The sequence below is a fragment of the Nothoprocta perdicaria genome, unplaced genomic scaffold (genome assembly GCF_003342845.1).
Source record: "Nothoprocta perdicaria isolate Ctin4 unplaced genomic scaffold, notPer1 scaffold_206, whole genome shotgun sequence".
In the NCBI taxonomy this organism is placed as follows: domain Eukaryota; kingdom Metazoa; phylum Chordata; class Aves; order Tinamiformes; family Tinamidae; genus Nothoprocta; species Nothoprocta perdicaria.
In genome coordinates this window covers 522,239-550,093 of record NW_020455272.1, presented here as the reverse complement: position 1 = coordinate 550,093, position 27,855 = coordinate 522,239, and the positions used below count along the sequence as shown (strand labels likewise).

General features: G+C 41.1%; 1 protein-coding gene across 1 annotated transcript in view; it reads right to left on the bottom strand.

Annotated features, from left to right (window-relative positions):
• The window catches only part of TNRC6B (trinucleotide repeat containing 6B), a 43,806-nt gene extending 16,654 nt beyond the window's left edge, over window positions 1–27,152 (bottom strand). Inside the window, exons 1-9 of the mRNA XM_026038264.1 lie at window positions 27,071–27,152; window positions 24,144–24,165; window positions 21,816–22,163; window positions 14,325–16,652; window positions 13,214–13,372; window positions 9,282–9,460; window positions 8,032–8,106; window positions 6,766–6,811; window positions 281–429 (exon numbers count right to left, since the gene is read on the bottom strand). Of these exons, the coding sequence (XP_025894049.1) occupies window positions 281–429; window positions 6,766–6,811; window positions 8,032–8,106; window positions 9,282–9,460; window positions 13,214–13,372; window positions 14,325–16,652; window positions 21,816–22,163; window positions 24,144–24,165; window positions 27,071–27,127 (3,363 nt within the window). The 5' untranslated portion in view covers window positions 27,128–27,152. The remainder of the gene's footprint in view (window positions 1–280; window positions 430–6,765; window positions 6,812–8,031; window positions 8,107–9,281; window positions 9,461–13,213; window positions 13,373–14,324; window positions 16,653–21,815; window positions 22,164–24,143; window positions 24,166–27,070) is intronic.
• Window positions 27,153–27,855: the final 703 nt, after the last annotated feature.

Genomic DNA, 27,855 nt, shown 5'->3' with positions numbered 1-27,855 from the left:
TACCTTTCCAAGGAAGGGAAAGAAATTTCAACCTCTCCATATTAGAGAAATCTGCTCTAGAATAAAAAGCCTTATTCTCTCCAGATATTCCGATTGACTTATGTGCATTTGACAGCTGTGTTTCACATACATTCCTTCTACAAATATAACCTCCATCCCCCTCGGTTGCTGGATTTGTTCAAAGTTATTGCATTTTTAGCACTTCCAGAGGAAATATGGTAAAAGCTGGGACTTTGAATGCAGAGGTTGATTTTCATTTATCCCTAGGTATTTCTCTCACCTTCTCAAAATAAGGCCCACTATCTGTGGTTCCCATGTCTTTGGAATTAGGTGGACGGAACCCAGATCGATCCTTTCTCATTATGTCATTAAAATCTCCCAGATTCATGGCTCGTTTATCTACATCAAACTTCTTATCTGGGAGACCACCTACAAAGAAAACAGAAGAGAAGGTCAAATTAGTGTCAATCACTGCTGCCATCTTCATGCCAACAGGTTTGGAGCCAGAAAAAAATATTCTTAAAATCAGGGTACAAATCAGATTTGGCTTACAACTTAGCATAGCTGCAGGTGCTGAAAGAATAGAACAGGAATTTTCATTTCTAAAGGCTGAACAAGCTAATTTACTTTAGAAAACTTAATAATGAAGTATTTATCACAACTTATTTATGTTTAAATATAAACATGTGCATTTCTACAATAGCCTTGTTGAACTACTGAGATTCATTCATGATAAATTCTTGATGCCTTCCAAAACTTCACTATTMTAGGGAGACCATTATTTAAGCTCTCTACACATGATGCTTAACCTTTACTAGGCTTGGTGTTAAGAAAGAATTTTGAGCTATGAAGTGCCATACAGTTGATCACCACTATCCTACAGTCACRAGACCCCAATTCCTGAACACCAGCAGATTTAACAGCAATAACAAAAATTCCCTCCAGCAAGAAACCAATTTTTTCCCTCAAACTATAAATAATGATTATACAACAACAGAGAGCCTTTTCAGACAGCTTAAATAATTGCTTAACATTGTTCAGCAAGAAACCCGCTGAAACATAAAGTGGAGATGTTAATAAGAGACTCTGAACAGGAAATCAACTGTCTTTGTAAGCATAACATCAATGAAGTCCTGACTGAGGAAATTTTCTACCTCACACGCTGAACTGCTGCCAGGAAACAATTGCTTTGCAAGATATGGCTGTTAAAAGAGGGCAGAAGTGTTATGTTGTTCTGGTGAAATAGATGAGGACACCTTCATTTCAAGTAAGAATCACATGGGAGAAGTCAGCTTGATTTATTTCTTAAAAAAGAAACATGACTGGGCCTAGCAGCCCAAATGGTCAGTCCAAAACCAGCATGGAAAACACATCACAACACGGAACCAAGACCGATGAGTTTTGCAGTAAAACTAGTTAGTGATGGGTATGCTACCCTACTGCTGACAAACCATTAAAATCCTCATCAAATGGAGCAGACAACTCATCACTCCAGAATCTCCCAAACACTGATTTTCTCAGAAAAACTGCTCAAATGCAGCTTCTCTTGTTAATGACCAATCATATCATACCTTAAGTTATTCATGTCATTAGGTCATGTATTCACGTAATCATGTCATGACTATTCATTGTCATACCTTAAGTTATTGCGGTGGTCCTATGAAATCAACCATGAAATATATGTGTGTGTATTTGTGTGTATATATATTTATAAAAGAATATGTATCTCTATATAAAGTTGATGCAGCTTCATCCTCTCAGATGCCTTCAAACTGTTCATCACAAAAACGACGACAGATCACCTACATATCTTGGCTTGTAACACACTGGAGTCACCTGGATGTGCTCATCCCGCCCTAACAAGCTAGAACAGGCTCTGCAAAAGCGGCCACACAAACTACCCAGCAGGTCTCAGTCCTGCATCTAACCATCACATATTGCAATATTTACATCAAACCACTACACACAACGCCAACAATGCACTACCGAAAGGCTTGTCCACTTTTATTTTAGACTGGCAGACTTGTCTTTCAGTAGCTTGAAAAGAAAGCAAAAGGGAGAAAAAATTGCATCACCATTTCATAGGAAACTGGGTCAGTGCCAAAACACAATGACTAAGCACCAGAAATATCCTTTTCTCTCTTTAGTTATCCCAACGACCCAATTGACTCCTCAGACACTACTGAATGACGCCTTTAAAATGGCTTGTTAAATTATACACGAAGCTTTAAATATCACCTTTAGAAGCTTCAAGAGCAGAAAGACCACTTGGAGCGGAGGCAGCTGCTTATATTCCAATACAGCAGGGCWTTTTAGGCAGAGAGATGATGGCATTCTTTTACTCTGCTCACAGAAAACTCTAAAGCAACCTGGAAAATCATAGTGCAATCTGTCTTCTGGACTTGCTAAAAAAAMCTCAAATGAAGGTGGCGTGAAGACCAACTTTATCTTACATAATACAAGGARTCTATTAAAAACACCAAAGTTTGGATCTGCCCTCTGCAGTAGACAGGAACATTTGTGCATGAACAAGTACACTGGAAACTTAAGTGCTCTACATGCAGAGACGTATAAGAGCTTAAAAGAGCAACTGTCTTTGTAAGAGATGACGACCAGTTCTTAATTATTTCCCCTCACTACTAACAACCACGAGGACTATCACATACACAAATAGGCAAAATAAACAAGACCATCTCAAATGTTTTCTGCACAAAATTAAGACAGGTTAAATGCTTGACTTTTTTTTTTTTTTGTACATTTGTCATAAAGTTACATTGGTAATATGAGCTTAGACATTGACATGCTACATCTGAATGCTAAATGGGATTATGACTTTTTAATGAATCTATAATAGGCAGCAGTATAAATTAGACTTGAATCAGTAAAATCTGGAAAGGAATTTCCCAGTCCTTGTGGAGGACTTTGTGAATTCAGTCATCTGCAGAAGTTGCAGTTAATACATTAAAAACAAARATGGTTGTCAAACAATGAAGGAAATGCGTATGAAATATGGAGTGGTCCTGACAGACTACTTACTGTTTTATCAGACTTTGTGCCTCTGGACTTTTATATTGAGAGTTTTCATTTGAGAGATAGAGAGAGAAAAAAAAGTATCCTATTTTTGTAGTAAAACAAGCTACAGGCTAAAAGGATTTGATAGAAAGCGGAAGCAGACCCCCTTTCTCCCTTTCTCTAGCATGCTATTGATCCAGTTGCTTTCTTCTCTTGCTCCAGAAACAAAACTGTCACCTTGCAATAAAAGCACCATTAATGTTTTTGAACAAAGAGCCTGAGACCAACAGAGCAAGAACTACTTGTTGCCAACTGGACCTATTCTAGGATGCTTGGAACAAGGTGCTCTGTGTATACCAAAGCACAAGTATTCTTTGATTTGCATGGTCTCTAAACATAGATTTAACTTCAATGTGCATATATCTTTGCACTGGAAAAATATCACATTGGAGTTATTTSGTCAGCAGAGTCTCATATCGTGCAGTCCTAACCAGATGAATGACCTGCTTTGCAAGCAAATACAACTTTGGACCTTTAAAAGTAGATATAGTAGAAAAGTTGTAAAACTTTCATAAGCAGCAGCCAAGAGCCAAAAAAAACCCCATAACCTGCAAATAGAGAAAATAACAGTAAAGCCTTAGGAAGATCTCAGTTGCCTTCCTGTGCTTTTTAAATGGAATAAAGATAAGAGCCATCTCTATATAGAATCAGGGATGTCCCTGTAAAAGGTAATGGAAGAACAACATATCAAAATGATTGATGCAATCTTTCAGCACCACTTCACAGGGTCTTCTGGAGTGTCGGCCAGCTTCCTCCAGAAGGTCCAGTAGCCCTAAGCCCCTTAGAGCAGACAGGTCTAAAGGATCCAAAAGCTTCATTCAGAGATAAAGAACTGAGAGTCCTATAATCAGTATAACCCAAACTACCATCCTCTTCATTCTACTACCTACCTTACTACCATCCTTTATTCTTACTAGCAGCAGTATCTGAAGGCAGATGAGAACCAAACATCCAAACAGGAGTTTTACCTCCACCTAAAAGACCCTTAGGGACGTGACATGAACAGAGTCTAAATTCTAGAGAGGCTCTATGAGGTCAAAGTGGAGAGATCCAAGAATTCTGATGCTTTCCCCAAACTATGCTGCATTACAGAACAGCATGCTTTTACATCTCACTGGCATCCTTAACTATTTTAGAGAAAGAAAGCAAATTTTAGAATAGTGAACCTCTACAGGAGTGATACAGCAAAACAGGGACAGCACTGACTAGATTTTTGCCGTTGCCTCTTTTTTTAAGAGCACAATATTGAAATGATTCAACTAACAGCACTAGAATGGCAGAAGCATGGCAGAAGCATGGCAGAAGCAGAATGCCATGGAAACAGCAATTACAGCACAACTGCTAGTTTTAGAGCAACTGCTTCCCACAGTTCCTAAAAATCTAGTACTCAAATAAAAAAAATTACTAACTACGATTCATGTTGCCTGCAGTTGCAGGACATGAACTTGTATCATCTAATTTTTTCAATACTAGTGCAGACCAGGTTCCAGTTTGGTARAACAGCCCTAGGAAATACACAGTCTTCAGTGTCTCTAAACACAACTGGCAACATAACAGACCTACACACAGCTGTTTCAAAGAATGTTATATGAAAGGTCTCTCTTCAGAAGGCTGAACTATATCATTAAGGTCACTTGTTATCTGAATGAACTGCAGCAACAGGAGTTGCTGTACGAATTGCCGTTCAAGTTGCTGCACAAATACAAAAGTATTTGTATAAAAATATAAAAGCTCAACATGAAGATTTCAAATTCCAATACAAGCTGACCATATTAGTTACCTTGTTTATTATGTAAAGGGTACATACACCAACAAGCACATTTGAGGCAAGGACCTGCATTTTCTTTTAAAGTAATGGTCTCAGTGACAGGGAACGTAAAGGCAGACAGGTTATCTCAGATATACTTGCACTCACACACAAAACTGGACTTATTTCAACTAAACTAAGGAGCTGAAGGATTCAACTAAACTAAGGAGTGAAGGAGTCATGAGATAAAACTTATTTACCAGTAATTTTAAATTTTCCACAATAAACCTGTGAATATTTAGACTTAAACTCAAGTGAACTAGATACCTGCACTGCAAATTTCAGGAACTTGTATGAGAAACATCCCTTAAAAATATCTTTTCTCTTCACTACCCATGCAGAAAAAGGAGACTATTATCATTTCAGATTTTTTCACTAATTTGGAAAAAGTCCAACTCAAAATATCAAAGAAGCTGGCAAAATAGTCAGACTATAAAGCTATCCCAAAGCATGCTCAGTACAAGGGGTGAAACAATCTTCAAATTGCTAGAAAGACAGGATACATTGCACCAAACTGTAGGTGCCTACGACAGTGGAAATAGATGACTTGTGGTGAGCCTATGGCCAGTCAAACCCAAACACCATGATTTCTTAGGCAGGTAACACCTCAGAAGTAAAGAGGTTCAATTCCTGGTGTTGGCTACAGTAATCTTGTATCATAAGACCCTGTTACTGTTCTAACTTACCAAAACATGGTACCAATTTTGGCACTGACTTTGCAACTAACTGTGCTTGGCCTTAAAACACCAGTTTAGAGGGACCCGGGCAGATTCCACAGGTCACCAGAACTACTTCTGTTGGTTCTTCCTACATGACAACACAGGATCATGTGCAATTAATTCGATGGGGAATACAGAAATGTTTGGAAGTGCCGACACTACCACCACCCGAATAAACACTGATTCTATCAGCCACCTCTGAGAGTCCCTTGCATGAACAGGAAGAAAAGCCCCATGCTCTTTGCAAGTATCAAAGACTATGCTGTACAATTAGGTYGCCTGCATCTTCAGGGCAATAAACAAAAAATCTGAGCTGAAGAGCAGATATGGATCATCTCTTTTTTAATATATACCTTTGGGATCCTGCAGGGAAACAAGTAGCTCAGCTGGCAGAAGATTTCCAAAATTTGTAGTATTTCTATTTCAATATAACAAGACAGAATATTCAGAGAAAGTTTGGAGAAGAACAGAATGCAAAACTAAGACTGATTTCAAGATCAAAAATGTATTTCTCTAACAGAACTGCCTCTAATAGGGGCAGGCCAAAGAAGTTAGCACAAACTGACAGGTGATTAACAGGGACCAAGCAACACAAAGAGGAAGCTAGACCAGATAATCCAAGTGGTCACTTCCAGCTTTCCTTAGGGGACGTTCCACGCCATCCATCTTACTAAAACTCCGCACTGTTTGCAGTGAGGCTGTCACGAGTGCAGCACGTAGCCCTACCCAGCAGTAACTCGTACTAGGCCGAGGCAAGTAGTTAAATAAATCAACAACAGAAGACRCTCCTCTCCCTTGCTTCACCCCCAGGATGCTGTGATCATCAGGTGTCCTACCAGCTACCYAAATCAGTCTTTCTCTTCCTATCATGTAAGAATGGACCCTCGTTTCCTTGAAACAGATGGGACAGATATAAACTACATGGATCAAAACAGTCTCAGAGGATGTCTCTTCCTCAGTATCTCTATTTTATCCAGGTATACTCYAATCTTGCATATCAGCATCAACTGCGTATCTTTTCAAAGCTTGCAGCAAAGACTTTTCTGCTTTTATGAGTAGCATCAAAACAGTAAGGATCAAGCCTTTCCAAAGCACAGTATGTCATCTACACTGAGCGCTCCATACATGGTCTCATACGTGAAATGCATTAAATTATATTGCACGCACCTACAGACAAGTCCATCTTACTGCCTGGAATGTCCTCAGTTTGACTCTGAAAGAAAGAAAAAAAAAATCAGTTCTGGCTTCTGTGCAAAGCTTAGGAGCGTTTCAGAAAACAGCCCTTGAAGGATAAAGGAGAATAAGGGAAGAACATGCTTGTATCAATGCAAATTTCACTTTAAATTAAACCGGAGTCCTGACTTTACCCTGGACAAACCTCACCTTAAAACTGAGTGGCAAATCTTCTGAAATACAACTGGACATATGGACTCATGCAACAGACAGAGAAAGATAGGCAGACAGCTGCTCTGTGAAATGAACCTCTGTCCTCATGTCCCAGTGGTCAAGGGATGAAACACTGAGAATAGCGGCCAAAACGACAGCTCATCCTCATGACCCGTCAAGTCGTCAAATCTTGAAACGCGCTGCCAAGTTATTCTTCAGCTGGCAGCTGAGGACAGGGTGTTCCCATAGCTTTCAGAAGCAGCCATGGTCTAGCAGACTGAACTTGAGCCAGTCGGCCAACAGCCACTAGAAACTAATCCTAGCCATGTTGGTGACAGCTTGTCTGGCCCCAGAGCTCTTTACAGAACCTCTGCATTACTCTCTTTTGCGAGCCTGCGTTACACAGAACTAACTCCTGCTCTACAGGATTAAGGTTGGTATAGTATTTTGAAAGTATGCTGTTTTCATGACATTTCAGAAATCTTTATTTTTATACACAAATATCTTTAAGGGACTGCCTTGCAGATGGCTTTTTCCTCTCTGTGATGTGTCATTTATTTATTCAGCTTACCAATAAATCCTCAAGTGTCAGTTAATAGAAGGCCCTGTTCATTCTAAAAAGGGCCCCACAACACATCACTTAAAACATACGGAGACAAGACTCAGGGCTGTAACTCTCCTTTATTGACAGGTGACAAACTCAAATATACACGGAGTGCCTTGGACAAGTCACAGACCTCTGCAGAGCAGCCTGGAGGACAGTGGGACAGTGCTCCAAAAAGCACTTCGAGAAGAGAAGAAGGTTGGAAATAGAGAGGAGGAAAAAAAAAAAAAAACAATTTTTTGCATTGTAACTTTAAAAATCAAACTAGATCTTGTTGATAAACTTTTCTGATCAGCAAAGGAGTCTGAAGATCCAAATACCATAGATATCACAACTCATGTACCAACRAAACCGAGATAAGCAGCACAACAGTTATACACTGCAAAGTAGCTGATGTTTCTACAAARTTGGAATTGTATCAAAAATAATATAAATTCACTTACTAGCAATCCCATATTTGAAAACTGCTTGGATAAAGGGTTCATCCATGAATCACTATTTCCTCCTTTTAATGAGCACTAAAGAAAAAAAAAGACAAAAATATTTTTCTGAATATTTTTTTCCCTTTTTCAAATTTTATCTGGGCCCTGGAATGCAGCAGTACCAGCTGAAAATACAGGTACCACAAAAAATTTATCTCCTGAACAAATTACTTGTTTTTTGCATGGTGGGAAACCTTTACAACATCAAAATTCCTCATACGACTGTTCATTGGTATCCTGAAACGGATGTAGAAGGTTTATCAAACGTTCACTTTCATTCTGTAATTTGGAAAGCAGTTTAATACAGTTTAATACATTCTTCAACCTGTCACATATAGAAGTCTCTCTCAGCTTTTTCCCCTTCAGCGTGATGCTTTTAAACTTGCACTGCATATGCCTGGCTCTCAATTTGTCCTTACTGTGATTTACAAGTGTTCAAAAACAAGCCAGAAAGCATCTCAGCAGAAAAGATCTGATAGGAAATTTACCCAGGGAATTGCTTCTGTGGATCAAACAAAAATACAAATATGAGGAAAAAAAAGGTCCTAAGAATCATTTTTGCGTGTCAGAAATGATAAAACTCTATACCATGTCACGACACTGCTTTAATGCCCTTGAACACTGCTCTGCACTGGCCTCCTGACTTTGTCCTGTGGAGGAGTGGCCAAAGCAGCGTTTCTGTGACATTTATGGCATATCCAACGTTAGCATCCCGGAGAACTGCGCTTTTTGGCTGCTGCCAAACTCCTGCTCCTGTTTGGGGCCGAGGGTCAACAACAACAAACATGAAAGTCAGATCCAAACCCAGCAGACAGTAAAAATAAAGAGGACGGGAGCCAAAAGGGACTGGGAAAGCTCAGCTCCAGCAGGCTGCCGTGCAAGGAGCAGAGGAGCAGCCTAAGGCTGACAGATGTGTCAGCAGGAGAGGAGCAGTAGCCTTGGGATACTTATTGCTCAGTTCCATTTGGTAACAGCTCTGCAGTCTACATGCCAGGAGAATTTGTCACCTGCTGGCAGGTTTATTAGTCATAACAGGCATAATGCATTAAAACAAATCCAGAAAGCTTACGTTTTTCACAACACTGCACCAGGTACCTTTAGAGTAGAGTTCTGCAGCACCATTTAAAATGAGAATTATTACAATGCTCCAACATTATCAGTCATATTGCTTTCAGACAACACGGCTCTTCTGAGTCACTCGAGTGTTTTACCTTAATTTGTGTTTTCTTTCCTCCTTGCCCCCAGCTTGTTGAGTTGTGGGAGGAACTGCTTCCCTGAGAGCCTGCTGTGTTCCAGACTCCTCCCTCCTCCTCCTCTTCCCAGCTGGAATGCCGCGTTCCTGTCACTGGCCCATCGCTCTCTCCCCAGCCATCTTGCATAGATTTAGAACCTTTTGGAAAAYGGGGAGAAAAAGCTCAAAAGCAGCCCACAGTTCACAATACCACACACATTACTTTTATGTTTCATTACACACTGACACCTCAGCATCCTAACCGAGTTCCAAAATAGTGTCGCTTTTATAACAAGCAGTAAAAACTTCCACGCGTACCCCCAAAATTCAAGAGATTTGGTGGCACGTTAGCATGCAGTATTTTGAAATAATATTTAAGCAACATAAGGCCATATTGTCCCCTATTGTCCTTGAAGATACATTATCCACAAGGACTTCTTCTCTTCGATGCAGCTACACTCGGATTCCTTTGGAAGGCAACCTATTAACTTCTCACATGTCCAAAGACACCTGAAGAACAAGGAAGATGCTGAGGATTTTGGTTCAAGAGGCTTCCTTCAAAACCTTAATTYTTCCAGTGCACATTCTGGAAGAAACCAAGAAACTTGGAAAACCAAGACAAATTTCTGTTTCTCCAACCTCTCTTCAGGTTTCTCTCTGGAAATYACTGCCGCTGATGTGTAGGAATGGTTGGTAACACTACTTACAGAGTGACACTAATCTAGGGACATTAGATGAATCTGCTCTAAGAACTCACTACTTAAAAGTGCTGAAATCATTTTGTAATAAAAACTATGCAGTGTTTTAAATGATTAAACTTTTAAGTAATATTAAACTCTTCCATGAAATTGTTAATCCCCAAAGAATCTTTGTTTTTACAACGGAGCAGACTCTGGGAGAAAGGCCCTGATGCTGCTCCATGGCATCTGGCACCAGGAACAGCTTAACGTGCAAACCCCTCTCAACTTCTGCTCTCAACCACGTCACTAGAAAGATATATTGGTACTGCTGYTGAAATGAAGATACCATTACCAGAAAGCTACAATCATCTCATCATATAAATTCAGACGAAGGATTTTGTTTCCTTGTTGGCTTCTCCTCTTGCTGTTAAGAGTCCCCTAGTGCCAGCTGTCTGGCAATTTAAATTTTTAACCTCTACTGACAAGATAACATGTACTCAAATATCCATCTTGCCAACTGGTAAGTGTTTCTTCGTGCTGTAACTCCTCATGCTGCGTATTTCTGCTGCAAACATTTACGTTCTTCAAAAAGCATTTCTATCATTACCACCTTTTTCCTAACTAAGACTAAACTTCCAACTAACTAACCCAACTAACAACTTAGTCTGGGGTCTGAACCTGGAAGCCAGAGGTAAAGGTAACAATACACTCTAAACAGAAAAAAACCTGAATATAAAGAAAGTCAGAAAATATAATTTTTCTAGGAGGAGAAACTGTACCTTTATTRTACTGAAAGCATTTCAAGGCAGTTTAAGAGACATCTTAAAATTCATCATGAATAACAACTCAGCTATTTCACAAGAAACGTAACTTTTTAAAAAGATACTCAATTGTGTTCAAAAGCTCAGGGCTGCTTAGGAAACACCTACCCTGAGCACAAAGATCTACCTCTTGACCCTTTAATTGCACTACTTGGACAAAAAGGCTACATTTTASGATTGCACCTGCAGAGTCAAGAGCTTAATCTGGACTACCCTTAGTCAAGGGTAGTCCATGCAACTTTAATTTACTTCCGGCCACAACGTTTAAATATAGTTTTATGATCCTGGTTTTAATTGCATGACCATACAGTGTTTTCCTGCAGGACACCTCTCAGACCTGAGATTCTTAAGTAAAGAAGGCTTCTTCATATATAACATTCCTGCTTCACTTCCTGCAGAAATGTAATTACAGGTAATGACAGAATTATTTTGCACCTGTGTTTGCCAGCACTACAGAGGGGACAGGATATTGTGTCCATGGCTTCCACCAGCATTAACAGCAGGATTCCCACCTTGATTCACCCTTCCAAGGCTATGAACAGATCASTCTCCAAGAAGTTCAACTGAGCCCTCTCTCTCATGCCTCAGGTTTCATCACCTCTAGCTCCTTCTACTAAGCCCAGGACTCCACCAAGGACATTCCCAATCTCAATGACCTCTAGGCTCTATGTTTTTGGCTTGGTCTCAGGATTCTCACTCGTGCTACTTCCTCCTCTGAATATATACAGAAAACATCCTTAAGAGATTTTTTTTGTCTTGCTTCATCCTTTATCTTCTTTTCCAAAGAAGGGGAAAAGAAGATAAGCACAAGAGTGCTACTCTCTTGTCCTTCTCCTTGCTTTCAGCTCTATATTATATCTTTGTACTCTTTTTGTCCCAGTTTCTTCTGCCAGATCCCCTTACTCCACGGAACAATGTTCTTTCAGGGTGCCAGTTAGAAATGGGCTGAGAGGGCAGGCACAAGAGAATGAGGTTTCCAGCTCTTGTGATTTACTGCACCCCAACCTTTAACAACCACGGAAGGGAAATGCCTATTTTACTCCTCTGGAGCAGAGGACAGCTCATGTACAAAACAGTGTATGTGCCATCAAGGGACGAGGCAGCTTCTGCAGCTCTGCGGCTACGTCACACAGGCAGACTGGTTAGGACAGTCAAGTGACAGCATTACTTTAACCAGATTAGCAAATTTRTACAATTTGCAGTGCATCATTATTGTTTCAGAGGCTCTTATTTTGGCTATACCTACATGGATTTTTATAAAGTGAATATATATACTATCAACACACATGCACACATCTAGAAAAAGTCTCTCATCCTGAAAAATATCAAGATTGTGCAAGATGCAAAAAGCACTAGACTCATCCTCACAAAWGTGGTGGTGTTAACACTAAGGAAACAACACACTGTGCATTTTGTTTCATAAATAGACAAATAATTTAACTAGGCCACTAGCCAATACACGTGAGCAAGATCAAGAGACATCAGCATAGAACATTTCAGCACAAACATTACAATGTTACAAAAGTAACTTATAACTGGAAAGAATTTTTATAGTCAGTGTTATCAGTCAAGTGCACTCAGAGCTGTTCCTGATCAATATTTCCTAGTAGAAAGTTCATATCCAAGCATTAGTTGGCTTTGATGGTGCTATGTTGTACTGGCAGGTGACTSGTTTGGTTTGTTGCACTTTCCTTAAACACAAGGAAAGAGAAACTCTACAGCAGCTGCTATCACAGCAGGAATGATCTCCATAAAAATGAAACCAAATACAGTAATATTTTAACCTTCAAGCAAATGTTTTAAGTTCAATGGGATCTCATTCCTGGAGAATGCAGCTACAGTCAGGTAATATCTGGAAAATATTTGGCCATTTAATTTCAGACACACARGGAAGTTCATATCAGCTAAAGAGTCACAAATTTTCACACCTGTATGACAAAAAATTCCAACGATTTTGCTGCAGCTTTCAAAGCCAAGTTTTATTGCCAATAAAGCACAGATTACTACGTCAGAGCCTCCAGTGAGGAATTTGCCTGTAATTCCTTTTCTGATGTCATCAGGAAAGATAATTTATAACGTAACAAATTTATACTCTAATAGGTGTGCAGTCACAGAGCAAAGAGCTTTGAGAAATGAAAACACTTCCTCACTTAGATTCTCTGACGTTTCAACACCCGCAAGAATCACAGCTGCCCATTTAGCAGCTTACTGCAGAACACCTTCAAAACAAGGTTCCTATCACCTGCAAGCAGTTAATCGCTCATTCCCCCCAATATCTTCCATGACATTTCAAGTTGCTTCTAGGCCTTGGATACCAATTCCTCCATGACTGCTTGACCTATATTAAGAAGTCAAAACACTAAAAATCTCCAAGACCATTGCAAAGGATCCGGTATCTGGCCTGTACTCACTAGGTTTCATGGTATTCGGCGCGTTGGAAGGTGCATTCCCCCAGCCTGTTGTCGATGCTGCTGTATCATCTACTTCACCCCACCCGGGACTGGTTTCGTTGGGCTCACCCCAGGCGGCCGTACCGTTATCTGGAGCAGGCGGGGTGCTTTTGCTCCAGACTGCGCAAAGGAGAAAGAGGTTTCGTTACAGACCGCTCCCAAAACGAACTGCTCGCTGCCACGCAGCCCCGCGTCCTTAAATGATCACTTGGTTCTCTCTCTCTGCCGAGGAGCTCAGGTTCTCAGCAGCTTGGGCTAAACAGAACGGACACCCGTCCCCGCCACACGACGCGGGCTCTGAACTCTAGAGATGAAAAGGCAGAGGATGTCACAACCAGCGAGATTCTTTTTTGTGGGTCAAGCGTGAAGGCTGCATCTAATCCCGCTCTATTTGGTGAGTTTTGGGAGACTGGTTATACGGATCAGACTATTCTGGGTTTTCATAAACTGGGAAAGCACAAGAGCATATCTGAAGTATGCAGTAAAATGAAATGCTATTCTTTAAAGTATGTCTGAGTCAGAAGAGAAATTACATAATGACATCTTACTTTATTTCCAGGGTATGAGAGTTTTTCTTGTCCTTATTTCAAAGGAGACAATATTTTGCTAAGCATTCTTTAAACTATAGCAGAGCCAAACTGAGCTAATAAACTGGATTTGACTCGTTCAATTTCAAGTATTAACTGAGCTCGCTCCAGAGCACGAATCTGTTGACGGAAAATTAGTAACGAAATTTCCCCTCATCTTTTTTAGTCTTTAAATATAAAAAAAAAAATGTGAGAACTCAGTCTGTCCTTTCAGAGTACAGACTGAATATGCAGATTTGCAAGCTAATAAACATTTTCCTCACTGGCAAGCTGAGTAGTACGAGCTCCTGCAGCACAATAAGCAGAGGATTAACTGGTTCATATTTTAAATCCTTCAGTACAGAACCAAATATTCAAATAAGAAATGTGTTTTTCTTTATGAAATGAAACTATTAAGGAACTCAGAGCTGCATGTGCATCCCTCACACACACAAAGGTTACTTGCCCAAATAGAGATCTGCTGAAGAAAGGAAGGAGACAGGTACCTGATGCTTGTGATTTGCTAGTCATCGGAGTAGGCAGGCTCTGTTCCCGTGGGGCCTGTCCTCCTTGCGAGTTCTTGTCCCACAAGTTCACATTCTTGTAGTTGTAACTGCTAGGATCTCCCCACGCTGAAGTGCCATCATCAATATCCATTTTCCGACTGATGGACTGTGGAGAAGGTTCTTCCCAGCCACTGGGCTCCTCCTCTTTGGGGGCAGCTGGCTGTGGTCCGCTGTTCCAGTTTGGGTTTGGAGGTCGCCCGTTACTTGGAGTCGGTGGCGGTGGACCCCAGGAGCCAGAAGCCTCCTGCTGTTGCTGCTGGTGCTGTTGCTGCTGCTTGTTCCAGGAGTTGGGCTGTCGACCCGTCTCGTTCCATGTTGAAGTTCTTTTACAATCATCCCACCCACCCTTTGAAGCAGCGCTTGCATTTGCACCATTACCCCAAGTCCCAATCTCGTTTTGCCCACCTTCACCCCAACCAGACGCTGGCTTGTTTCCTGCGCTTTCCCAGTTACTATTTTTAGTTTGGTCAACTTCCTCTCCCCAACCGTTCTTTCCAGAAGACCATCCTTGATTAGGCTGCCGTCCACCCCACCCCTGTTCCTTACTAGAGCTCTCATTCCAAGAGGAAGACGATTTTTCTTCYGGTCGTCCTCCTCCCCAATTAGAAGAATTGGGGTTCTTATAATCATTCCATCCTCCAGTATTTTTGGGGTCCTTCCACTCTGTTGGGGTTGAGAGCTCACCCCATCCAGACTTGATTTGATTGCTTTGGCTGGGTACATCGCCCCAGCCCCCTGAGTTCTTTGTCTGTGTGGCAGAGCTCTCCCACCCCTCAGTTCCTTTATCAGACTTCCCCTCGGGCCGAGGCATCTCTTCAATATCCCACACGGTATCTTGCTTAATTTGAGTTTGGCCCCAACCAGTGTTCGAAAGCACTCGGGGGTCCAAATCAGTCCTGCTCAGCAGAGTCTGCAAGACTGCCTGGCAATCGGGGTGCGTGGGCCTATACGATCGGCGCCCGGAATTGTGACTGTCGCTGCTTCCTGCTTTGTGGTTGCTTCCAGTGCTTTGACCTCCAACCTCACTTCCTGCAGAGCTGGAAGATCTTCCCCAACAGGGAGCCTGGGAATTGCCTTGGTTTTCAGGAAGAGGGTGGCCTTTTTGATTGTCCCATGCTCCAGTGCTAGAATTTGGTTGGTTTGGACCACTCCATTCTCCAATCTTCAGTTCATCAGACCCAGACAGCTGTTTCCATTCTCCCTGAGAGACCCCAGATGTCAATTTGTTCCCTTCACCCCATTTGCTTTCATTTGCATGCTGAGGGCCAAAGTTCCAAGACCCACCACCCGTAGACCGGTTATTGTTATCCCAAGAATCACTTCTTGACCCATTCGGTTTTTGAACAGAAGCTCCTTTCCAGGAGTCCTCTCTATCCTTTCCATTGTTCCCGTGGTTTCCAGAATTGCTCTGTCCAGAGACTGTGTCAGTTCCAGAAGACCCCCTAGCTGTACCCCAAGACCCAACACTCCCAGTCTTTCTTTCTCCAGTGCTTTGTGAAGGGGTGTCAGTGCTCCTGGAAGGGTTCCCCAAGCCCATTTCAAAGGGCATTCCCTTATTCTCCATAGGGTTTGGTGAACTTAAGTTCAAGGAGTTAGTGTTTCCATTTTTTGGTCCATCAGTGTTATGAATTTGAGCCTGTTCTCTGCCAGAGACAAAGTTAACACCCGCATTTTCCATCTTTGACTGCTGTTCCCTAGAGGTCTGACCTACTGTGCTAATCTGTGCATTGGAGCTACCACTATCAGATTCCAAAGTCCCTTTCCTAGAATTGCCCTCTTGAACCAGCGCTGGCCAAGCAGATGGGTTGCTATTTGGGTTAAAGTTGCTGAAGCCAGAACCAGGGCCAATTCTATCTTGTCCACTCAAGTTCCTCCAATTTCCTAGTCCATTGTTACTCTCGGCAGCAGGGTTGGAAGATTGAACAGATTTAGCCTTGGGATCAGATTTCCAGGCCCCAAGACTACATTCGTTTCCAGCGCTTCCAGACTGGCACTGGCTTCCTTTTCCTTTGTTACTAGTGGTGCTTCCTGGCAGAGTGTTCTTCTCCAAGCCAGGGTTCGAGGCACTGTTGTTATCGGTGGTGTTTTCGGAAGAAGACTCAGCATCTTTGCTGGCAATACAAGGCCACTCTTCCATGTCAGACCCGTCTACAATCACCTTGTCCCAGATGTGAGTTGGGATGGCGTTGGTGCCGCTGTTGGAGGAGGCTCCAGGACCCCAAGTGGAATTTGCATAATTTGAAGCAGCAGCACCTCCAATTGCTGAATCTAAACAACAAAACAAAGAGGCCATTAATATTCAGCACTATTTACAAGAACTGGCCATCATATTTTTGACGCTGCTGATTGCTGTTTCCGTTAATAAGTTAATCCTTCCCTCAAAGACGTGTAACCAATTTGCTTTGGAAGAACATCAGGATGGAAATGCTGTTAAAAATACTGATAAAAGCTCATTTTAACAAACTACCCACAAGCACTTTGTGGGCATTTAAACTCACTGTTGACTCATTCCTCCTGCTAACAGCCCAGCTATTTAAGTTCAATACCATGACTGCAGCTCTTAATGAACTTGCATGGTCTCAACTGCCACTGGTTAGAGTCCTTTCAAAAACAAGCTTAAAAATCATTCTATTTACAGAATAAGAATATAAATGCAAATATACTTGTGAATATGTGTGTGCAGTCAAATATGGCTGCTATTGCTGATCTGAAATTCAACTAATTCACAGAAGAACTAAAATTTATTAAAAAGGAAGAAATGAGGGTAGTAAGTACCTAAAGCTGAAGGCATCTAACCTTCTGTTCAGATACAGCTTGTTTTTTCAATTGATTTTATACTAGGAATTTCTATACACCGTTTATAAAACAAATAGATTTTCCCCAAATTACTGTGAGCCAAAACAGTTACACAAACTACAACTTCTGTGTAGTWGCAGACAAGCTGTATTCAGCATGTAATTACCCCACATTTATGTCACTGCTATATTTAGGCTAGAAGCTACGGCTTGTGATTTTGTGAGAGCAGCTACGCTGATCTCTCTGCCGCTGATGGTGGATAGTAAGAGCTCTCACTTTGMCTCCTGCCTCTGACCAGCTCCATCACCTCTCCTCTGTGGCAGATCTGGTGGCTGTTAATGCCCTTGAAATGAGTAAATTTTATTTATCTGCTACCCTAAAAGAAATAAATACAAAAATATCCCCACAGAACTCCCCTTCTTGCAAGGTTAGGTTTTTGCTGGCTTAGCATACTGCACTGGGTAAGCAGCAAGTCCAACGAGATTTACAGTCATCCTAAGGGAAGTGGTAGGAAGGAAGACAAGGAATAAGACCTTCCCTTTCTTTTATTTATGGTGAACTATTCGTATGTCTGCTTTAGTTGGACTTCAACTGGGTAAGAAATCTGTATCGTTTTAAACAAGATGTAAATTAATACAGTGCCATGGGGGGAGAAATCTATGTTGGTGCTACAACATCACATTGGCACGTGTGCAGATGTTAGCCCTGCCGGTTAAAAATAGTGAGCCAAGACACCCTTGCCATCCACAGAACTGGCTTTAGCCCTCTGAACAATTTTTGCAAGGCCATTTGTTTACTGCTTCACTGCTGTGCTCTACATCTGGTTCTACTCACCTTTCTACACGTTTTTAAATCCTAAAGTTTATAAAACTGCCCTCACCACAAATGCCCAGTAATGAAGACTAAACACGTCTTTTTATGAAATTATGTAGTGAAACCTAATGTATTAGAGTCCTATTTCGTTACTCTACCACACCAGTTTAGCTTATTTTGCAGAGCATGAAGTTCATAGTAACATYCACATCAGTATCACAGCAAATACATCTGAATACATTTGGGTGCTACTAATACTGGCTACTAATACAGCTGAAGACAARCTCAAAGGACTGCAGGGTCTCTGGCTCTGGAACTCGGCATCGGCCGCTATGATTCAGCAAATGAGGCTGGCACAGATGGCCCAAAGTGAATCTTCATAGAGGTGCCCTCAACTGAGCATTCTTAAATTTCATTTCTGTGAAGATATTCTGAGACTTGTGTTTTTGCTAACTCAGTGTACTAAAATGCATTTTAATGGACCATTTTGTAGAACAAGCCTTGCCCTACTATTCTYTGAGGGTGGCAAAGTCTTGGCAATTGGCAATTTACAGTTCTGCCCCAGTAAAGAGTGGTTAAGGGCTCTTGGCTCTTTAACTGACTTCCTTATTAATAATAATTTAAAAAAAAAAAAAAAAGAAAAAGCACTGAAGAAAAACAAGTTCCTTATCTAACTACTGTGAAATAAGTTACCAGTGAATGTCTACATTCAAGCATGAAATTATGAAAATGAAATGAGGGAAAGTATTGAAATGGAGTCCTGAAATGATGAGCAGCTTTGCTGTGAAAGGTAGTGCTGATACTTGGAGGAAAGGTGAAGYCTGATGTGTGTTTCCTCAACAAAATTTATGTTTAAAAATTCGCTTAAGATTCTCTKGTACATCCTGAATATCAGCAGTCACTACAAGAACAATGTAACACCCCCAGCCCACCCCCCTTTGCATTGCTTACAAGACAGTGGTAAATTTGGCATCATCTTTTGGGAAAGAGGGGTTCTGCCATCACACAGAAGCAGAGTAAAGATCTCATTTCTGGGGAAAAAAAATGCATGCACGGAAATCTGGCCYGTGAACAGCCAGGATCGTGGACAAGCTTATTTCCATGGGCACTTGGATGAAAGTCACACCTTATTTGTTAGCCCTGGCTTCCCTCTTTCCCAACTGCTCATCCCATTCACAGAACCACAGAATCACAGACTGGTTAAGGTTGGAAGGGACTTCTAGAGMTCATYYAGTCCAACCCCCTGCTCCAGCAGGGACACCCAGAGCACGGGGCACAGGGCGGCATCCAGGCGGGTTTGGAAGATCTCCAGAGAAGGAGACTTCACAGCCTCCYKGGRSAGCCTGTGCCAGGRCTCTGGCACCCTCACAGGAAAGAGGCTCTTCCTCATGTGGAGATGGAACTGCCTGAGTTTCAACTTGTACCCACTGCCCCTTGTCCTGTCACTGGCCACCACTGAGAAGAGCTTGGCCCCTTCCTCCCTACATTCTCCCTTCAGACATTTGTACATGTTGATCAGATCCCCGCTCAGTCTTCTCCAGGCTAAACAGGCCCAGCTTGCTTAGTCTTTCCTCATAGGATAGATGCTCCAGTCCCGTACCTCCCCCACCAAATGTACTCCCACATGCCAGTATCTGCATCTGAATTAACTGTGAGTGGGACTGGGATCCCAGCCAGACTTAAATTAGCATTAAGAACACCCTGGGTTCATTTTAAGACAGGTCTGCTCCCCAGTCTTGTGTGGCACAGACCTGTGCTTGGATGGGGGTGGGGAAGGAGGAAAGGCTCATATTTTTCTTGGCTACGCTCCCGACTAAGGTCAGACTAAAGGGACTAAAGAGTGGCATTAAAGTTGGTACACTCAATAAGATACAACTGCCTAATGTCTTAATCTGTCAAAAACGCAGTGAATTAAATGAAGGCAGAAGCAGGAAGATTGATAAAAATCAAGCCTCAGACTCAAAAAATAAGTATTAGGTGTTGAGCTTGTATTAATTACAAAAAAATCAAGGGGTCTCCAAAACACTTCCAAGAAGCCCTCAGGCAGAGCATCCGGCAACAAAAATACTGCTGTCTGTGAGGAGATTCGGACAATTTTCAGCGAATGCTTCAATACTATAAAACCTCCTTCATCAGGAGTCACTACAATCACTCTGAAGATAATATTAAAATGACACAGTATTGGGACTTTATAAAAAGAAGATTCAAAGATTTTTATTTTTCTTTCCCTTTCCATTATCTTTCAGCTGTTGTATCAAAACCAGCCATCTCTGAGTGGTTGGTTTTTAAACTGATGATCTAAAATTTATTTGGCCTTGTAACTTGAAACTAGCCCTCCTTATTAAATAAGGAACATCACAGATAACAAGACTTTTTAAATACAAGACAAACTAATTTTTTAATTTTCCTAGAATCTTTCTTAATAAACACAACCATCCCACTTGGTTGCTTGATTCTAAAGTTCTACATAATCTCTTGAGTTTTTTCTTCCTAAACTGTACAGAATGTCAAAATTTATGCTTCCCAAGAGCATCCTACCCAATAAACCAGCAAAATTTTTAAAAAAGGAAAATTGAAATATAACTTTTCCCTACTTTGGACTTTAAAAAAACAACCACTACCATCACAAAACAGACAACCGCCCCAAACACTTAGTGATAAGACCTGAAGCTCTGCTTGAATCCTCTGACCAACTAAGCTTTTCCTCAGAAGGCAGAATTGCTGAGTGGAATTTTGTTTGTTCTGTATTATAACTTAAAAAAGAAAMATTAAAATTATGTTTTAATGTTTCTTTTTCCTGGGACATTTCTCTAAAACAATGTCCTAGTTGGGAGAAAAAAAAAAAGAAAGAAGCTATCTATTTTCTCATTCTCACAAATCGATATTAAAATTAATTTCTTTTCTGCAATGCAAAGCGAGAATATTCTCGCAATATTCTGTTATTCAAAAAGAAAACTGGAATTTAAAGGAACTACTCTTTAGATTACTTAAAACTAAGGATGTGCTTGAAGAAAAGCTGTGTTTTATAAAGTTCCATCTAAAGAACAAAAGCAAGAAAAATTACCAAAAAAGGAGTACAATGTTATTTCATATCGATGAGAAGTGATCAACGCTCATCATTTACAGATCTGGTATCTGCAGGGGCTTCCTATAAAACTTTCAAAACTTCCACGTGTATCTTAAGAAATCAGAGTGAAAAAAATGCAAGTCTAAGACCTTATTGTGGTCTTAGACTATTAGAACATCCAATTCTCAATGCTCRCATGTATGTACTTAAAACAATCTTTTCTTCTTCTTGTCCCATCTGGTAGTAAAAAATTACATCCAATGCTACCAGCAACAAGAACCTATACACTAAAGCAGTAACATTATGCGCCAGCCTGATAAAATAAGATCTATGAAACCTGCTTTTCAGCTCACGTGTGTGGGAAACGATTTCAATCGATCGCAGCCTGCACAATATCAACCAATCACTGTAATAAGATAATGTGCACTACAGAGGGAGATAAATTAACTCTACAGCAGAGCGATCAGCAGCGTCTTCTGCCTTGCAACAACACGGTACTTGATGAAATGCTGACTTGCTCTCMTCTAAGGTGGCAACTTTGGCGATGAAAAAAGGTAAGAAATTTGAAATAAAGCCCGTGTGCTTCCTTATTTTCAGACYGCGCAGCATCAAAACAGCACCCGAAAGATTTCCAAAAGGAACGTGAGGAGTTTTATGACATAAATTTGCACCSAACCCCAGTGAGCCGCGTGTAGCTCTATCCGTACACAGGCGAGACATTCCCTTGCTCRCGCCGTCGCCCTCCAGCCCCGTACCTGTGGCAGTGCCGCTGTCGCTCTGCAGCAGCGCTCCCGGCACCGGCTGTGCGTTGCTTGCGTTGGCTCCCGGTGCCGCCGCCGGGGGAGGAGGCCCCGCTCCGCCCCCGAGGAGCATGCAGGATGGCGGCGGGGGCTGCCCGCGCTTCAGTAACACTTTGTGGTCCTGCTGGCAGCGGAAGCGCGGCGGCACCTCCCGAGGCATGTAGCGGGCGGCGCTTGGCGGTTGTCCGTTCGGCACTGCCACCCTCTTGGCATTGTTGCCACCATTGACTGGTGGCGATGGAGAGTTGCCAATGGGGCTGGCAGCCACTGGTTGGCTTAGACTTGGTTTCGTCACTTCGGGCACTGGAAAACAGCAAGGAGGAAAATTGGAGGTTTTCTATGTCAGCTGCAAGAACTCACTGAGGATCTTTCCTCTTGTAAGGCCTTTTTGTCTCTGGAATACTACACAACTTCAATCTCATCAAATACTTAATTAAAGAAACAGGAAAAGTTAATAGCAGTAATTCTGACTTCTGAAGTAACTTCTGAATTCCATGAGCACCTTTGTACCCCTGGGTGAAACTTTGGGTTCCACAAGTATTTCACTCTACATTTCCAAGGAATTTGGGTCTTAAAGTTGGTAAGCAATGTCACAGTGAACAAAAGGGAGTTTTAAATTCTAAGCAGTCAATGACAAATACAAAAATAAATGTAATTGTTATGTTTCATCTCTGTTCCCTGATATTCATTTGGTTTAATAGGAAAGTTGGTGTATCACCCAAACGAGATCTGAATTCAGATCTCTCAAGTTTTCTACTTGCTCATGTGGTGCTGCAGCCACTGCCAAAAGAAAAAAAAAATGAAAGAAAAAGAAAAAGCAGAAAAAAATATTCAGAATACAGAGATAACAAACATGAGTTCTGTTTAATGCTCTGAAATGAGCAACAGCCTGACTCTTGCCAGGCCCAATGTTAACAGGCCATTGGCCTTGGTCTGCTGCATTAGTCATACCTCATGTCTCTTAATATTGTATAAGATGAACTCTGATTATCTCGGTGAATAAAACAAAAGAAAATTCATCTCAAAACAACCCAAATGCACAAAACAAACAAATCACAACCAAAGTGGAACACACACTTCTTCCTGAGCGAAATGACACAGTCCTCCTTGCTATCTGTAGATAAAAGGGACTTACCTCCACACCAAGGCCCAGTTTTACAAGATCTGTTCTTGTTGCCCAAGGCTTCTTGCTGTGCCAAGCTGAAGCTGGTAACATATCCTTTACTGCCCTCCAACTAGTTCTAGCTATGCTGTTTGTATTGGGCTTGACAAAACTGTTCCCCAGCTTGTTACCAGGTGCCTCTATCAGCCAGGACAAACTGCCCCTGAAGATGGTTATGTACTGGAGAAGCCAGGAAAAACAAACACAGGAATCTTTGAGGAGCTAATACCTTCACAAAACTGAATAAATTTGTTAAAAGGATTCTAGAAATCTTGTGTTCCCTTATTCTCAATCTCCACAGGCTTTTGAAACAAAGCAAAAGAAACATGGGTATTACCTACCCAGGTATGTATAAACCATAAGAATTTGCTCTGATATCAAATTGAAATTGAGCAAAGAAAGCTCAATACCTCTACTAAGGCCTCTTTGAGAGGGATGACTGGAAAGGGATGTCTAGCAAATCTAATCAGAGTTACTAAACACTATCAGTGACAGTTTGGGCTGATAAAAGTGAGACAAAACAAGGCAGTCTCTCTTTAGCAACCGTATCATTCCCAGAATTCATTTTGATGAAAGTCTTCTGCCTTAGTTCTCCTTTGCTAGTTCTTTTTTAGCGCCAGTTTACTTGTGTAAYTTTTAGAAAATTTACAAGTCAAGATTAAGGATATTTTTAGATTGGCTGAACAAGTGAAACACTCTTGAGGTTCATTCATTCCTTGCGCTTCATCTTTTGAACTTTCAGGTATCTGCACTCCCTTATCCCTTGATTGTCTTTCCAGAAAAGAGTCAACGTCATTCATTTTGGTACCCACCATAAGCAGCACTTTCCCAATCTTCCACTTTTGCAAGATAGCAAATTCAGAGTGTAAAAATCAAAGTGAGGCTGAACTTTTCAGCTAAGCTGTTTTATTCCTCTTTTAGGATTCTGACACTGACAAAAAGATTGTAATAGTTTCGCTCTTCATTTTTTCCTGAATATTCACCTTTCTCATCGTGACTCATAATGCCCACCTTTTCCAACAGCTGTCATCAACACTGTGTCTCTGCTCAACAAATAAAACAAAAAACAAACAAGAAAAAAAATAAAATGCAAAAAACTCTTTATAATCAAAGACTCTTACCTTTGGTTTTTTGATCTGTGACCTGCAAATTAAGAGTAAGAACATAAATAAAGTTTTAAGAATGCCAAAATACAAACATTGAGCACATTGAGCAGGCTGCACTACATCATGATGGCAGCTCATTAATGCAAGATTTGTGTTTGTTGAATGAAAAAAGATCAGCTGCTAAACTAGAGGTCTGAAATGTAGTTCTAAACCCGAACTAAGTTTTCAAGAACACTCCAGTTCCTATAGCCTCTCAGCCTGATGCAAATGCCTTGTTCAGAAACTGCAAATTACTTCACTCGTGATGATTTTGAGGATTCAGCCCTTCCCAACCCAAATGCAGATTAAGCCACACAAAGATGGGCTACCCCACTACCTCGCTCCCAGATTCTGGAGGTGCAGAACTGCAGCTGAAGCGCAATAAGAGGTGCCCTCTGTGTGAGAGCACCCGTACAGCCCATCTTTGTGGCAACACAACTCCYGCAGGGCAGCGCAGGTGAGAGCCACAACCTGCCTCTGCGCCCCCTTCTCATCTTGCTTTTCCCATAATATCATCTCTGACGGGAAGGAAGCCTAGGCACGACTGCATTAACTGCCCCAACGACAGAAAGCACCAGCAATACCTACGGAGTGCCACCTTCACAAACCTCCCRCACGCAGTAAGTTGGTTCCTGAAGGGAGCCATCCTGCTGGCCAGCGTACTCAGTATTTGCTTTTGCTCTACCTCTCTACTCCTACAGTGTGACAGGTCTCCAGCTACAGCAGAAACAAAGGCACTGCCGGCGTATTCTCTGGAATGGTTCTATGCCAGCACGTGTTGAACCTGTCGATCATGAGCTCCACTGAACACCCAGGGAAAGGCCCTAAAGGCCATCATGTGTCAGGCTCTGTGACACCTCTTCTTAAAAGAAATCGCTGAACTAGTCCGTAATTCTGGAAAGCACGAGGATGGTATAGAATAACGAATGCACAAGTAAAAAGCAGTTTATTGTTTAAAGCAACCAAGCCAGAACTCTTTTGTATGGTAAAGAACAAAAAGACAAGCCCCTCTGAACTGCTCTGACATCCCTGACTTTGCGAGGATACTCACTGCAATCCGCAAAGCAGAATATTCRTCAGAATATAAAATCTTAAGCAGCGTAGATGCCTAGAATTGTGATCCATACGTCTCCCAAGACAACAAAAAACATACCAATAYCCACAACAAGCCAGAAATCAATTTTCACTTCACTAGTTAAAAAGCTTGTAGGTGTCAAGTTATGTCTGCTTTTGAATCATGGTTAAAATTCTGTTATGCACTCAAAGTGACTCTGATGCTCCACTGCCAGGAGAAAATGAAGAAAAAATACTTCAGGGATCCAATTTTTAGATGTCTTCATCTAAAGAATGTTGATAGCCTATCAACATTACATTTAGTGAATAGTAAACATGCTCTGGGAAAAAACAAATCTCTTCTTGGAAGAACCCATTTTATCCAAATTTTCATGAATTACATGCTCTTGAAACAACAACTACAGTTTCCTTCAGGAGAAAAAAATAACTTGTCTACACTTCATCTCTCACATAGTCAAAAGACTCTGTTCTTGTGATTTTTCGGGCCTAGGATGCACAAGTTAACAGAAAGCAGCACTGTATCTCAGACCTACAGCCCCCATCTCTCCTGTCAGCACTGGCAATCCTGAAGTAGCTAAACTGAAATGAAAGGTGGAGCCAATCTCAACCTCTCAACAAGCTGCAGAACAGCACCTGGGACACCAAGCACAGGAATTCAGTCTACCAACTTGCTGCAGTGCTGTTGGCAAAGCATTTTCAGCATTCCAGGAGATCTAGACAAAAAGAGCTTCGTTTTACACAAACTCCTCATTCCAACACACCTGACTACCAGCACTATCTGAAAAAAGATACGCTCAAATCATTTATTAACGTTGAGCAAATGCTACCACAATCACTAAAATCAAATGCACACACTCACGTTTTGGCCATTTAGTTGCCTGCTTCCCTATTCCTAGATAACTTTTTTAAGCATTACTATTAAGTTCAGTCTCCAGGAGATTAACGTATTTACAGTGTTTACCTTTCCCAAGATTTTGGCAAAGTATCATAATGTGCCATCACACCGAGTGGCTTGACATGAAAGGGGCCGCCAACCTCCCTTGCATTGAAGTAAGGCACCGACTCCTCCAGCACTCACAGCACAAGCATCAAGGTGATTCATGCACCTTTCCAAACCTCTGTTGTACCCCTGCATATCAGCATACAGCCCTCAAGCCCCTAGTCTTTACTTACTCAGTATAAGGTGCAGTCTCTCCTCGCCTTGCACATGCTCAGCTGAAAATTATCATTCATTTTGATTTTGTATGAACATTAAACAGCAACAATRAAGCAAAGAAACTATGAGACAGACTGAAGAAGCCTTATTCGCTAGGTACTAGTGTTTTACCAACTACCCTTGGGATGAATTAACACAAAAGAAACAAAAGAGACTCAAGTCTCTGACAATACAATACAAGAGAACTACACTTGCTTAACTACACTTGCCTTAAACTCATCCACTCAACCCAGTGAAAAAAAAATGGTTTTAAAAATCCCCTGCATAAGCCAAGATTAAGCTGGCATAAAAGAATGTCAGTTACTTACCAGCTTCTCTCTGCCAATATCTACAGAACGTAACACAGAGTAACATTTGATCTTTAATTAAAACAACAAATACACCCTTAAACTACAAAAATAAAGTCTTCTGCTCCCAATAATACGGAATCATTAAGACTAGAAGAAGAAAAAAAAAAAGAGCAGAAAACCTTTAATGAAGTATCACTACATGGTAATGGATTCCATGCATGTTGGAGTTTTTAAGTTGAAATATAAATCAGCTAAAATCTATTACTGACCACAACACTACTTAGGCTCAAAATGGATAAGAGAAATCAAACACCAAACCATACCTTCTGAGCAGATTCCTTCTTTTTCTTATCCTCTTTTTTCCTTTTCTTGTCTTCCATTAACTGTTCTTCCCTTTCTTGCTCCTTCTCTCTGCCAAAACATTAAAAGAAACTGGTGTGAGCACAATCACATTCTACGGGCAAAGCCACATATAGCGTCCCCTCTTCCTCCCCAAAAAAAGTCAATATAGCAGATTTTTCTGATTGTCAAACTTCATTCAGRGTAGAGGATTTCAGTCAAATTGACATTAGAAAACAAAACATCCACCACCTAGGTCAACATGGTCACTATCAGGCCACCTGCTGCGTAATGGAAAATTCCTTTATTCAGTCTAGGTCTCTGCAGCAAGGACCCTATATAAATTAACTACATGCCCAATACTAGGAAACATTAGGAAGACATTTTGGCCAAAGTACCCTTTTAACTGGATTGTGCTGTTATTTAATGAACAGACTCATGAATCTTTTCGTATGATAAAAAGTTGCAATTTAATATAAGATAGTTTGCTCTGATACGACATTTATCTTCACAGAAGAAAGAGATGATTCTATTGCCTGTAACAGTGCCATTTGTAAGAGATTAGAAGTGTCACATCCAATCTAAAACGGCATTTTTTATACAAATCAGTAATTGAATTTCTAGGCTGTTGCATTCACACACAGGATTTTCAGGACGAAACTTATACCTTACTTTCTAGAGAATCTCATCCTGTTGCTATGTTTTTCATCAAATATGAATGCTTGAGAAAAGCAATTGGACAATTTCCTACGCATCTGCCACTGGGTGA